The sequence below is a fragment of the Eschrichtius robustus genome, chromosome 1 (assembly GCF_028021215.1).
Source record: "Eschrichtius robustus isolate mEscRob2 chromosome 1, mEscRob2.pri, whole genome shotgun sequence".
Lineage (NCBI taxonomy): Eukaryota > Metazoa > Chordata > Mammalia > Artiodactyla > Eschrichtiidae > Eschrichtius > Eschrichtius robustus.
Genome location: NC_090824.1, coordinates 165,563,930 through 165,579,179, shown reverse-complemented (window position 1 = coordinate 165,579,179; position 15,250 = coordinate 165,563,930). Strand labels below are relative to the sequence as shown.

General features: G+C 43.4%; 1 protein-coding gene across 1 annotated transcript in view; it reads left to right on the top strand.

Moving 5' to 3' along the window:
* Nucleotides 1–15,250, top strand: part of LOC137773790 (ADAMTS-like protein 3) — a 66,911-nt gene that overhangs the window by 37,771 nt on the left and 13,890 nt on the right. Inside the window, 3 exon segments of the mRNA XM_068558781.1 lie at nucleotides 3,439–3,622; nucleotides 8,169–8,199; nucleotides 8,202–8,375. Of these exon segments, the coding sequence (XP_068414882.1) occupies nucleotides 3,439–3,622; nucleotides 8,169–8,199; nucleotides 8,202–8,375 (389 nt within the window).

Below are 15,250 nucleotides of genomic sequence, written 5' to 3'. Positions count from 1 at the left end.
CTCATTGAAAGTTTGTACTAGAGGACTTCTCTGGTGGCGCAGTGGTTAAGAATCCGCCTGCCAGTGCAGGGGACATGGGTTCGATCTCTGGTCCGGGAAGATCCCGCATGCCGCAGAGCAACTAAGCCCGTGAGCCACAACTACTAAGCCCACATGCCACAACTACTGAAGCCCGCGTGCCTAGAGCTGTGCTCCGCAAAAAGAGAGCCCATCGCCATGAGAAGCCCGCGCACCACAAGGAAGAGTAGCCCCCACTCGCCACAACTAGAGAAAGTCCGTGCACAGCAACGAAGACCCAACACAGCTAAAAATAAATGAATAAAGAAATAAACTTATTTAAAAAAAAGAAAAAGTTTTTACTAGAGCCCAAATATATAGTCATCTCTTTCAGTGTTCTCCATACTGCCCTGCTTGACTCTCAGTGCTGATCAGAGAGGCACTGGCGTGCCTCCATGTGGCCCTTCCCAAAGAGCCTCTGTGGTCCTCTAGGATCTTAATATGGAAGATTGTCAACAAATGGGGTAGCTTAACCTGTCTGATTCTCGAGTGCCTTCCCCAAGCTCCCTGAGAAGCCCCAGCCTTATTCCTTGCCTCTCCCCCTCTCCACTCATGAGTCTGTGTGGGTGTCTCAGTTCTGCCCTGCACGCCTCTTCTCTCAGAAGTCTCTCCAGTCAAGCAGCTCATGACTCTGGTCACATGACTGAGGAATCAAGAATGTCTTACATCACACAATACACAGCACTCCTCCACCATCCTTCTGCTCTTACACTCATGCACTCCTCACCATGTGAGGTGCCCTATAAAACATCACCCCTTCTTCTGTTCCCAAAGCTGTTTGGAGGGGAAGAGCCCTATAAGCCCCAGCTGCTTCCTCCAGTCCCTTTTGGAATTCTGGTGAATGTATTTTTTCCTACCTTGTTAGTTAGGCTATAAACCCTGAAAACATGCAGAGATGCTACATGTTAGCGTAGTTAATAACTCTAACTAAGCCCCTGTGGCACTCCGCACACCCAGCCCCACACATAGCTCCCAGATCTGTGTGAGCCTGATGTCCTGGGACAGAGCATTCTATTGCAAAGGAATTATTTCCCAGGAGTTGTCGTCTTTCAGAACACCCAAGATGGAACAAGAATTGGATAACTTCTAATTGGTAAACAAGTGTTCCTCTTTTTTCCCTCAGAACAAAGACATTCAGGCAGTAAACTTCTATTTCCCAAGGACCATAAACAGCATATGCTCCAGGCATCCAACACTGGAACCAACAGTAATGGGCCAACAAGAGAACCCCTACCTTCAGGTCTGGGGTTTGGGCTTTTCTGGGGGATTTGCTGGTGGTAAGGCATGTGCTAAGAAAAGGATTTAGTTAAAAGACCCTCCATGTTTTGCACTTTGCAATAAGTAAAATTATTCCTAGGCATCCAGCCAGCTTTCCTCTTCCCCCTCAACCTTCTGGGGTTCAACTTTTTCCTTCCATGTTGAACGTTTTTAAAAAAAATTCACTCCTGAGGAAGCCCACAGAGGTCATATCCCAAATCTGCATCATTATTTGTGGTAATGCAGACATTGGTTTTCTAGTTGCAAAACAATTGCTAACTTGGTAAATATTAATAGAGGGAAGATTTGCTAAGCACTGTGCAATCAGTTCTTTCATTTGTCTTCTTTCACAAATATTTTTTTCCACGAATATAAGTACTTGGTCACAAGAACCTAATCTAGGTATTTCCAGCTTGCAAAACTCTTTAGGAGGCCAAGGGAGAGAGGTAGAGTTAAGAAAATCAGAAATGTTTATGAGAATAAGGTGTAACTTTGTGGGTGTATTCATACAATGAAATATTATTCTGCAATAAAAATAAAAGAATGAATGACTGATATACAGGATAATATGGGTATATCTCAAAAACATTATGTTAAGCAAAAAAAGCCAAACACACAAGAGTACGTATCGTATGAAGTCCGAGAACAGATAGTACTGATGTATATTAATGGAAATGAAGAAGTAGTTGCCTGGAGGAGAGGGAAATTGATTACAAAAGAGGCAGAAGGAAATTTTAGGGGCGATGAAATGTTACATACCTTGCTTTGGATCACTGTTACATACGTGCATACAATTGTGAAAACTCATAAATCCATGTGCCTGATATCTGAGCATTTTATTGTATATGAGTTATACCTCAGTAAAAAAGATACGTATTTTTTCTTTTTTTAAAGAAATGCACGTGTGTCCTGCCTTGAATCATCAAGGTGTCTTTGTGAAATGTGACAGACTAGAAAGAGTGAGATTTGGAGACAGACACACTGGGCTCCAATCCAGCTGAAGGACCTTGGGAAAGTCACTTAGCTTTTTTAAGTGTCCACCTCTGCAAGTAAAACTAATCGAATTCACAACATGGCCATAAGGATTAAATGGAAAATTGATGTTAAAGTGTTTAACTCAGTACCTATCACCTGGAAAATTCCTAATAAACTTAGCTATTTTTAAAATTTGTTTTAAATAAACTGTAATCCTGGGGGGACAACTAAAAATATATTCTCTTCTCCTTTGCAAATGACACCATATGCAACTTAGGACAAAAATTCCAAAATCAAAAGGAAAACGGGGAAAACAATTCAGTTAAAGAAATCAGTCCCGCTGTGAGGGAGCCTGTGGACACAGCTGGTAGCTATCAATTACTTGTGATTATTACAAGAAATCTGGCACTTTTTGTGATCATACACAAGTGTGTCATCATCGTGTCCTACCTCATCTTTTTACCAAGTGTCAAAAGGGAAGGGAAAGGCTGCTTGGAATGGGGATTAAAGAAAAATCCGCTATAATTATTGGAGGGGGTCAGCTTCAACGTTTCTAAAGGAAACTCCCATTTTCACCTTTCCAGATGTCTCCAGGACAAATTATGTACGCAGTTTCAGGACTAATCTGAAGCTTAGATTCAGAATTAATGGAAGAGTAAGAATGGAATTGAAATGCAACATTAACATTTCTGCTTAATCCCTGCTCCCTGCTAAACATCTTTCATTTCTCGGCCTGATCCCCTTTGGAGAAATAAAACCCATTAGGGCATCCCCTGAGAGACCCTCCACTCTTGTCCTGTTGGCTCTGCTTGGAGAGTCCGGAGGAGCCAGCGCACTGCACAGGATACCTCCTCCTTCTCTCTGGGATTTTTCTGGCAGATCCAGCTGCTCTGCAATAGCCCCTCTCCCAGGCTGTGGTCCAAGGGCCCCATTCTGGCTGCCATTCCCACCAGTTATTACAATAAGCTAGTTGAGGGAAAAGGAGATTTAAAGGGCTCCCTTGCACTGTACGATGGCTTATTCTCGGTGTGCTACTCAGAGCACCAGACAGGCAGCTAAGCAGAAAACAGCTGGCCGTGGTCTTTGGCCGGGTTGTCTCCAGCCCCTCATCATTTCTCATCTGTCGTGACATTCATTTTCTTCCCACAGAGACTTTCTGGGAGCTTGGTAGCTGGACACAGTGTTCTGCCACTTGCGGCCACTTGGGAGCCCGAGTTCAGAGACCCCAGTGTGTAATGGCCAACGGGCAGGAAGTGAGTGAGGCCTTCTGTGAGCATCTCCAGAAGCCGCTGGCTGGGTTCCAGCCCTGTAACATCTGGGACTGCCCCTCGAGGTATGTGTAGTCATCTCATCAGTACCAGGTTTTGGCTTGTTTTAAAATGCCCAGTCATTTGGATTTAATAACTCGACCACTATGACTTGTTTAGCATGTACCATACAAGGCACTCTGCTAAGTTCTTTATGTGGATCACTTCACAGTCACGTATGAGGTCGATGTCGTTCATTTTCTATTTTACAGATGGCACAACTCCCCTAGGCTGCACAGTTACAAGGGCCAGAATTCAAATTGACATAGTCTGATTTCACAGCTTGTGCTCTTAATTGCTACCCAAATCTGTTTCCTGCACTCACAATGTACCTTAAGAGCACAGTGAAGCTGATTTCATGGGTTTACCCAGGAGATAAGGCAGTGGGCCAGATCATGAGAGGCACTAGCTAAAAGCACAGTTCCTTAGACTCTACCCCCAGGGGTACAACCATTAATAACCTTTCTGTGTCACAGAAAACACAAATCAATGGTTTTAAAAATGTCCAAAGTCAAACTCATGATCTCCACCAAATCTGATCCGTCCCCAGTGTTCCAGATCACATTGACAGCATCCTAAACTCCCCCTTTCCTCTCACTTCCATCCGTTCTTGTCAGTTTCCCACTGTTACCAATGGAGTCCAAGCCACGATCATTCGTCACTAGGACCACTCCAGGAGCCTCCTGAGTTTTGTCTCCTTTCTGGAGTGCCTTGTCCAATGTATAAGCAGAACCATCTTTGAAAACACAAACTCATGGGACTTCCCTGGCAGTCCAGTGGTTAAGACTTTGCCTTCCAATGCAGGGGGTGTGGGTTCGATCCCTGGTCGGGGAGCTAAGGTCCCACATGCCTCGCGGCCAAAAAACCAAAACATAAAACTGAAGCAATATTGTAACAGATTCAATAAAGACTTTAAAACTGGTTCACATGAAAAAAAAAGCTTAAAAAAAACCGAAAAGACAAACTCATCACAATGCTCCTCTGTCGAAAAGGGAACCCTCTTGCACTGTTGGTGAGAATGTAAATTGATACAGCCACTATGGAGAACAGTATGGAGGTTCCTTAAAAAAACTAACAATAGAACTACCATACGAGCCAGCAATCCCACTACAGGGCATATACCCTGAGATAACCATAGTTCAAAAAGAGTCCTGTACCACAATGTTCATTGCAGCTTTGTTTACAATAGCCCGGACATGGAAGCAACCTAAGTGTCCATCAACAGATGAATGGATAAAGAAGATGTGGCACCTATATACAATAGAATATGACTCAGCCATAAAAAGAAACGAAACTGAGTTATTTGTAGTGAAGTGGATGGACCTAGAGTCTGTCATACAGAGTGAAGTAAGTCAGAAAGAGAAAAACAAATACCGTATGCTAACACATATGTATGGAATCTAAACAAAAAACAGACAAAAAAATGGATCTGAAGAAACTACAGGCAGGACAGGAATAAAGACGTGGACTTAGAGAATGGACTTGAGGACACAGGGAGCGGGACGGGTAAGCTGCGACGAACTGAGAGAGTGGCATGGACATGTATCCACTAACCAATGTAAAACAGATATCTAGTGGGAAGCAGCCGCATAACACAGGGAGATCAGCTCAGTGCTTTGTGACCACCGAGAGGGATGGGATAGGTAGGGTGGGAGAGAGATGCAAGAGGGAGGAGATATGGGGATATATGTATACGTATAGCTGATTCACTTTGTCATAAAGCAGAAACTAACACAGCATTGGAAAGCAGTTATACTCCAATAAAGATGTTAAAAAAAAAAAAAAACCCTTCCTTGCCTTCCCATTGTTCTTAGGACAAAGGTCAAAGTTCCTGGCACAGGGACTGTGTCTATCTTGTTCATTTTGTCCCCCAATGTCTAAAATAGTGCCTTGCACATAGTAAGGGCCCAGTACCTATCTGCTGCCTGGCCGAATACGTGAGTGAAAGAATAAAAGTCTCTCCGTGCTTGGGTCTCAGGCTGCCTTTCTGTCTCATTGCTGTCTCTCCCAGCCTGGTTATTGGATCTCCATCCACAATAGTCTCTTTCGTCCCTTCGATATACCGTTCTGTCTCCTGACTCGGGGCCTTTGCACATACTGCTTACTCTCGTTTCACTTAGTTATTCCTATCCATCTATTTTCAGGGAAACCTTCTAGTCCCCAAACTAACCCAGACCCCTGTGCTCTCTGTTTTTCTCTTTCCGTGTCATTCTTCTGCACAGCTCTTACCACAATCTGCCTGTCTTGCCCACGCACTGGACCATCAGTTCTATGAGAACAAATCCACAGCTGGTGTGTTTAACAAGTTATCACCAGCACTCAGCACAGTGATTGCCCCATTGCACACTCTCTAAAAATATTGGTTAAAAGAATGAATGAATGATTGAATAGCATAGTCCCTAGCAGATAATTGACCAATGATGCCGTCGACTGAAAATACTGCACAACCTAAAAGTCGAGAGGTATGTTTTATTCGACATTCTGAGGACTTCAAGCTTGGGACATAGCATCGCAGATAATGCTGAGAAACTCTTCTGAAGTGGCAAGGAAGGGATTGGGTAGCCACGATATATAGGAGTTTTTGCAACAAAAGACCAGGTAGTTGGAACATCAAAAGATTACTGTTAAAGAAAACCAGCTATCTCAAGTTAAGGAATTTAGCGCCTTTGTCTGGGAAGATGCAAGTGTCTGGGCTTACCGAAATCATTCCTTTGATGTGCACCTCCACTATCTGGAGCCAGTGTCCTGTGCTTTCTCATCCTGAGTCTCCTCGAGGTGGTGCACCACCAGGGCGGCCGTAATGTGATGGCTCGATGGCTGCAACATCCTTTGTTTACTGATATGGCAGGCAATATTTTAGCTCACAATGCCAAAATTCACAGTAAAAACAAACAAAAAAACAAACCAAGATAAAAACCAAACAGTAGTAGCACTTACTGAGCACAAACCTGTGAGGCAGACACTATTATCAACCTCATTTTACTGAGGAGGAATCGGAGGTGTACATAACGTTGTACAGCTCACTGCCCTGTGCAAATGCCCACCCCGGATCCATGATCTGTGCCTTGGAGGAGAAGTGGCAGGCATGGTCACACCATGAAACAAAAGAGATGACTCGGAACACGTTCTTAGAAGAGCCGTGGATACCGTAGGCACCTTGTCTCTTGCACGAGCTCTTCCTATCCTTCAAAGGAAGAGCTTGTGCAAGAGTCATCTGTCCCTCAGGAAGCAGCAAACTGATGCTAGAATAACTAGGAGGAATTTGATCCAAGAAAACTGGTTTATGTCAATTCGTGATTCTCACAAAGTGAGAATTCACATTGGGAAATTTATCCTGATTTATTAAGTACTCTCAAGCCTTTAGCCACTCCTAGAAAAAACAGAGTCATACACTTTCATACCTAGAAGAAACAGTAGAGATCATCTAACCCTAGATCCCTCTACATCAGGGGTCCTTCACATTTCAGTGCCACAGACCCCTCGTAGTCTAGAGAAGCCTATGGCTCCCTTCTCAAACAAGGGTTTTAAATCTATAAAATAAAATATACTTGATTACAAAGGAAGCCAATTAATTATATTGAAATATAGTTACTGAAGTAGTTTTAAATGTGTGATGTAGTAGTAAATTTGCTTCTCTATTAACACACTAAATAATAGGATTTGGTAGTACAATTGATTTTGAAATGGTGATGAATGTAATTGCTGTTTTGGATGCCTGCCACAATTTTCATTTCATGTGAAAACAGCTGTGATTTCTATTGCTAACAAAATCACAGGTATTGCTACTACTACTATATGTTGTGGCCTGCATTTTTACAACTGAAGGCAATACTCAATTGCCGTTAGAGCTTAGTGACAATGAAGATGTAATCCTTTTCCCATCCAAGTCCATGGTTCCCTTGGAGAACCATGGGGCTCAGGTTAGGAACCCCTACTCTGCAGTATCCTGGTGGCAGCTCGAACATCTTGAGTGACAGAGCACCCAATATCTCCAAGGTGTCCAATTCCAAGTTCAGTCTCCTGTCATCATTATGAACTTTAGGGCCAGATAAATCTAGAAGCAGTCCCAGCTTTGTTGGCATGTTAGTTATGTGACCCTAGCTATTTAACCCTATGGACATCGCTGTCTTCATTGCAAGAATGGGAACAAGATGACAATTACATAAGAAAACATGCAAATATCTCAGAGCACAAAGAGCACACAGGTGCTTTAGTAATATTTTCTTCCCTTTGGTTTCAGTGAGTTGAAATCCACCTTTCTGAAGTTTCCACCTAATGTTGCCCTAGCTCTACTCTATGAAGCCACACAGGTCATGGCTCCTTACATACGTGAAGACGGCTCTATCCCACCCCTATGCTGCTTGTCTCTACGTGGTGATTCTGTTGCTTCTCTGAGTAAAAGCAAATCTGAGCATATGGCTGGGAGTTATCTGTGCTGCTGCCCATTCCCAGAGAGACGTGTGAGGGCCCTGAAACAGTCATCATGTTAGGATCGATTTTTCCTTTGGAAGGCACTTCCTGTAGGATCTGTCCTACCAGTCCTTACTAAGCTCCTGTAGTTTTTGTTCTTAGGTGGTTCACGGGCGTGTGGTCAGAGTGCTCTGTGTCTCGCGCGGTGAAGGATTCCGCAGTCGGCAAGTGACCTGTAAGCGCACGAGAGCCGATGGAACTGTGCAGGTGATGCCTCCGAGAGCATGTGCCCCCAGAGAGAGGCCTCTGGGAAGAAGACCCTGCTCCAGCCACCCGTGTGTTCAAGGGCTTATTGAACCAGGGAACCAGGTAACGCTGACAAATCTAGTGTTTTGATAGTATGATCGTCTAGTATAATCATCCACTCCCTGTGGTGAAACCCATGCATGAAAAAACTAAAATTAAAAAAGAGACTTCCCTGGTGGTCCAGTGGTTAAGACTTCGCCTTCCAGTGCAGGGGGTGCAGGTTCGATCCCTAGTCGGGGACTAAGATCCCACATGCCTCGCGGCCAAAAAACCAAAACATAATACCGACGCAATATTGTAACAAATTCAATAAAGACTTTTAAAATGGTCCACATCAAAAAACTAAACTAAACTAAAATAAATCCATGCATCAGGGCCCCTCTGCACAGGGGAACAGGAGAGCCCAACTGCTGCACGACAGTCATGAAACTCAGCTGCACAGGGACCTTACCACACTGCGCACAGGCTGGTCCACGGGACCTTGTTATCCTATTAATGGGCCTCTCTGTTTGTAATTAACACAGGCCGCAGGGACCAAAAGTTCCCCTCGGCCCTTCTGAAAATGTTCGGGAATGTTAGTGCAGGAAGGTAATACACACTTTCTGCATTTCTGCCCTGCAGTGCAGCAGTTGTTGCTGTTGGGAGTCATTGTGCTAATTCTCTTGGGTCATGTTTCCCTTTAGTTGTTCTGATTAACTCCAAGCACTGCATGGCTACACACTTGTCTAACTGGAAAATGCACAGCCCCCATTCTATGCAGGGACGACGCAAAGCAGAGTGTGATACATCTTTCTGGAGCATCAAGTTTACTAACTAGAATTGGAAGAACCAAGGAGTTCTTGGAACAAGAACTATCCCCCTCCCCCACCAACACGGAAGACAGAAGAGTAGGGGAGGGGAGACGTGCTCCAGGAATGACAGTCCAGTCTCTGAAGTTTCACCCAGGTGGGGGTTGAGGGGCAGACCTGCAGCCACGGTGGCCTTGCTTTCGGTCGCCCGGGCTGCTCCGGACCATCCTCTGAGCTGGCCAGGGTCTTGGATACGATGCTTCTGAAGGCCGTGCAGAGAACACACTCATCTTCCACCGGACCGGGCCCCAGGGAGCGCGGCGGCCTGACCTTCCTGCCTCGGTCATCCATGGGGTTCACATGGGCTCACTTTATTATGACGCCTCTTGCTGGGCAGCTTGCAACAAAGATGTTTTAAAATGAAGTTCCAGATTCTCCCAGCCACCCCTTGCTTTTTCTGGCTGTGGCCAGAGAGAGTGGATGAGGACACACTCTCAGGCTGCCCAGTGTGGGAGGACCTTCCAGTGTTGGACACACCCAGGGGGCAGCTGGTTCCCTCTGGGGCTCCAATCCCGCTGCTGCTGGAGGTGGATGTCCCAGTGCCACGCTGGGGGGCTGGGCTGGGGGTGGCAGTCCTCGACTCCAGGCTGGGTGGGGGACAGGCAGACTCACTGGTCTTCTGCCCTGCCTGCTGGTCTTCCTGCAGCTGCACATTTTTTCTCTGGTAGAGCCACCTGGTTTGCAGGGAGGACACCACAGGGCTTGGAGAAGGCTCAAGTTCACTGCCACTGAGGTCCCCGGAAGAGAAGGGCTTCACAGTTATGATGGAGACCCCCACCTTGGGTTTCATGGAGCTCACACTGCCTGTTCCAGTGTCCTGGATCTGGTCGCAAGTCAAGCCCGGAGTCCTCACCATTGTCACCTCCCGGTCCTCTTCACAGGGTGGCTGGAGTGGCTCCTTCTGGCCCACGTTCACCCATGGATGCCTCATGAGGTCAAGTAAGGTGCCTCTGTCACTGGGGTTGAGGGCAATCATTTTTTGTAATAGATCCCTTATCTCCAAAGACAGATAAGGTGGGATGGGGTACTGCCCTTGTAGGACTTTCTTCCGCAGCTGCTGTAAGTCTTTTCCCACAAAGGGCCGGGACCCAGTTACCATGGTGTAGAGCACTACTCCCAGGCTCCACACGTCCACCGCAGGGCCGCGGTACCTCTGCCCCAGCAAGAGTTCCGGGGCAGCATAAGGGACTGTGCCGCAGATCGTGTCCAGTAGGCCAGTGTCATCACACTTGTTGCTGAGGCCAAAGTCTGTAAGTTTGATATTCATGTTGGAATCAAAGAGGAGGTTCATTGGCTTCAGGTCCCGGTGCACGATGCCCCTCTGGTGGCAGTGCTGCAGGGCGGAGACCAGCTGTTGGAACGGGCCTCGGGCCTCCGCCTCTGTCATACGGCCATGGAGCTTCAAATAGCGGTACATGTCCCCCCCACTGACGTACTCCATCACCAGGAAAAGAGTGTCCTCCGTGTCAGTCACCCCCAGCAGTTTGACAATATTGGGGTGATTCAGAGCCTTCATATTGCACACTTCCCGGGAAAGTGCCTGGACACTTGAGAAGCTCTGACGCCTTTTCTTAATGACCTTGACAGCCACCTGTGTCCCGGTCAGAATGTGCCGGGCCAACTTCACTTTACTGAAGATGCCTTCACCAATGGTGTGGAGGATCTCGAAGTCATCAATATGAGCCTCCTTGTCAGCAGAGTTGGCTGTGAGGCCCTGCATCATGGTGATCTGCTAACTACACTGACTGACAGCACTACCTAGCAATGCTAACTATGCTAACTAACAATGCTAACTGTACTAAGAGTGCTAAGTATGCTATCTCTACTAACAACGGCAACTATGCTAACTGTACCAACAGCGCTAACTAGTACTAACTACACTAACTACGCTAATAAACTATTAACTATACCAGCTGTGCTAACTATACCAACAATACTGACTATGCTAACTGTAGAGAGAAAAATGAGACAAAAAAGAGTAGAGAAAAGAGAAAAAAAAATCAACAAAATGGCAGAAACAAGGAAAAAACAAGCTAACTGTAGGTCCAAGGCTGTCAGGTCACCAAAAGCAGCTTCCTGGGCTCTAAGGACCAAAAACCTGGGCCCAGCTTTCTCTTTTATAGGGCTTTGTGAAGTACATCACAGTGGTGCACTCTGAGGTCAGAGCAAGAAATGGACCCATCACAGCTGGGGATAAACCACAGTGGTTTTCTCACTTTTTGAGTTCAAGGCCCCTTTACACTTAGGAAAAAGGATCCCAAAGAAATTTTTCTTCACGTGTGTTATTATATATTGGTATTCACTTTGTTACAAATTAAAATCTGTAGGATACTTCAGTGGCCTTTTTATTTCTAGTTTGAAAATGTGTAATAATTTTAAAGACCTCATAATGTCTACACTTGAAATATTCAATTCCTTTTCCTTAAGTTCTGGTCTCAAAGTAATGTTACAGCTTAACTGACTTCACGATACTATACAAAATGTTCTGTTGCATAAGACACGATAAGGTACATTATAAAAGTCTATGAAGCTGAGAGAAGATTTGCCAGGAAGGTAGGTCATGAGCAGATTCCTCATCAGGAGCCTCGGAGGCCAGATGGCATGGCTCAATGTACTTGAAGTGTTGAAGGAAAGAAACCGTCAACCAAGAATCCTATATCTAGCAAAACTTTCCTTGGAAAATGAGGGAGAAATCAGGACATTCCCAGTTAATCAAGAGTTGAGAGAGTTCTTAACCACCAGACCTACCTGCCACAGGGAGTTCTTCAGGTTGGAGTCAAGGACCCTGGACAGTAACTCAAAGCCTTATGAAGAAATAAAGACCTCTGGTAAAAGTAGATAGACGGGCGAAGAGAAAAGCTAGTACTATTGTAACTTTGGTTTGTAGCTCCACTTTTTGTTTTCTGTTTGATTTAAGAGACTAATATATAATAAAACACACACATACAAATCATCACCTTGTTTCTAATACTGTCTTTTTTAATTTGGGGGAAAAGTCTGATTGGTCTCTAAAATGAATGTATGTGTCTGACCTCACGGACTGCATTTGGAAATCATAGTGTCTCTATCTTCCAGTACAAAGGTTAACCAAGGTTGGGTCCCTTTGAATGCAGCAGCTCAATAACAAGCTACAAGATAGACGGATTTGAGGCAATAGGGACAAGAGTAGGCTTCAAGAAAAGGAGCAGAGGAACACTAGTAATATGTGCACAGAAGTCTCAGAACCGGTATTCCAAATACCACCTTGAATGCTATTATAATAAAAAATACCTGGGGAAAAATTTAAGAAATGTGTAGTAGACCCTGTCTTAGCCTGCAGGGCACCATTAGAGGAAACCACAGATTGGGTGCCTTAAACAGCAGAAATTTATGTTCTCCCAGTTCTAGAGGCTACAAGTCCAAAATCAAGGTGCTGTCAGGGTTGGTTTTGGTCAGACTTCTCTCTCTGGCTTGTGGACAGCCACCTTCTAACTACATCCTCACATGGTCTCTTCTCTGTGCACACACACAGAGAGTTCTGGTGTCTCTTCCTCTTCTTATAAGGACACTATTCCTATCAGATTAAGGCCCCACCCTTATGGCCTCATTTAACCTCTAACCTCCTTAGAGACCCTATCTCCATATACAGTCACATTGGTGGTTAGAGCTTCAATATATAAATTTTGAGGGGATACAAACGGGTCCATAACATTATGCCCTTTGGTCCCCCCCAAATTCACGTCCTTCTCGTGTGCAAAATACACTCACCCCATCTCAATATCCCCAGAGGTCTTAACCCATTCCAACACCGATTCCAAGTCCAACGCCTCATTAAATTTCACCTGATCAGGTATGGGTGAGAAATGACACATAAAATTAACCATCACAGAACTTATAAGGAAAATTTAACACATTATTGAAACACATAACAGAAAAGTTGAGCAGTCCATTCCTTTAAATGAACTGAAACATGTAATGTACTTCCAATTCAGATTACAGGAGAATTCTTTTTTCGGAACTTATGATAATTTTGACATTCATATGGGAGAATGAGTGAGGACAAGAAATTTTTAGAAAAACAAATTACTAGAGGTATAGAAAGACTTTCCTTATCTGATGTCAGAGCGTGCCGCAAAGCTGTTGTAGTAAAATAGTGCAGCATTAGTATAGGAATAGACGTGAGTCATGGAATATAATTAGAGTACAGAAACAGACCCATGTAAAATGTGTTTAAAGTTCAAAGGCAGCTCATCATAGAGGGAAGAATAGTTCAAAAAAAATAAATAGTATTAAACTACAGAAAGTTTTTTTTCCAGACATTAAAGAAGATCTAAATAAATGAAAGGACATCCTATATTTATGGATCAAAAGACTTAATATTATTCAGATGACAGCCCTCCCCAAGCTGATCTACAGATTCAACACAATCCCTTTCAAAATCCCAGGTTCTTTGCAGAAATTGTCAAGCTGATCCTAAAATTCATATGGAAATATAAGGGACCCAGAATAGCCAGAACAATCTAGAAAAAGAACAAAGTTGGAGGACTCAGACTTCTCAATTTCAAAACTTACTACAAAACTGAAATAATCATGAGAGTGTGGTACTAGCATAGCATAGACACATAGATTGATGAAATAGAGTTGAAACTCTGGAGATAAATCCATGTATCTATGTCAGCTGATTTTCTGCAAAGATGAGAAGACCATTCAATGGGGAAAGAATAATCTCCTCAACAAATGGTGCAGGACAACTGAATAGCCACATACAAAAGAATGAACTTGGATTCCTAGCCTACAACATATACAAAAAATTAAGTCATAATTTATCAGAGACCTAAACTTAAGAGCTAAAACAATAAAGCTCTTAGAAGAAAATGTAGCCATAAATCTTCATGCTTTGGATTAGGAGATGGTTTCTTAGATATGACGGCAAAACATAAGCTACAACAACAACAAAAATAAATTGGACCACATCAAAATTAAAAACTTTTTTTGCTACAAAGGACATGATCAAGAAAGTGGACAGCCCACAGAGTGGGAGAAAGTATTTTAAAATCATATATATGAAGGGGAACTTGTTTGTAAAATATATAAACAATACTCAAACTCAATAATAAAAACACAAATAAACTAATTAAAATACTGAAAAGTATCTGAATAGACATTTCTCCAATACAGACTTACAAATGGCCAATAAGAACAGCATCATTAATCATTAGTCATTAGGGAAATGCTAATCACAAAGAGAGATAGTAGTAAGTGTTGATGAGGACATGGAGAAATTGGAACCTTAATACTTTGCAAGTGGGAATGTAAAATGGCCTAGCCACTTTGGAAAACAGTCTGACAGTTCTTCAAAAGTTTAAATGTATGGTTACCATATGACCCAGTAATTCCACTCCTAGGTATGTACCAAAGAGAAATGAAAACAGGGTCACCCAAAAACTTGTACATGAATGTTCATAGCAGCATTATTTATAAGAACCAAAAAGTGGGAACAACTCAAATCAAACCTATAATAAAATTCCACAAATTGGCAATAACTGACAGATAGATAAATGTGGTATATTTGTACAATGGAATATTATCTGGCCATTAAAAAGAATAAAGTACTAATATGTATTACAGGGTGATGAACCTTAAAGACTTTATGGTCAGGGAGGGAAGGCAGACACAAAAGACCACATATTGTATGATTCCATTTATATGAAGTGTCTACAATAGGTGAATCTCTAGAGACAAAAGTAGCTGAACAGTTGTCTAGGCCTGAAGGGGAGAGGCCGTGGGAGGAATTGGGAATAGATGCTAAAGGGTACAGGGTTTCTTTTGGGGATGGTGATAATGTCTTAAAATTGATTGTGGTGATGGTTGCACAACTCTAAAAACCATTAAATTGTATACATTAAACAGTGACTTGTACAGTATGTGAATTGTATGAGGGAAATTGGTCAGCTAATGTAAGAAAAATAAGTAAAATGAGAGCCCAGGCTCACAGCATACATCAGAATAAATTCTGACTTGATTAAAGTGCTCAGTGTAAAAGTAATTAAACTCAAATAGAACTATCAGGACGGGAAAGACCTTTTCAAGCATAAAACAAATTAGAAGAAA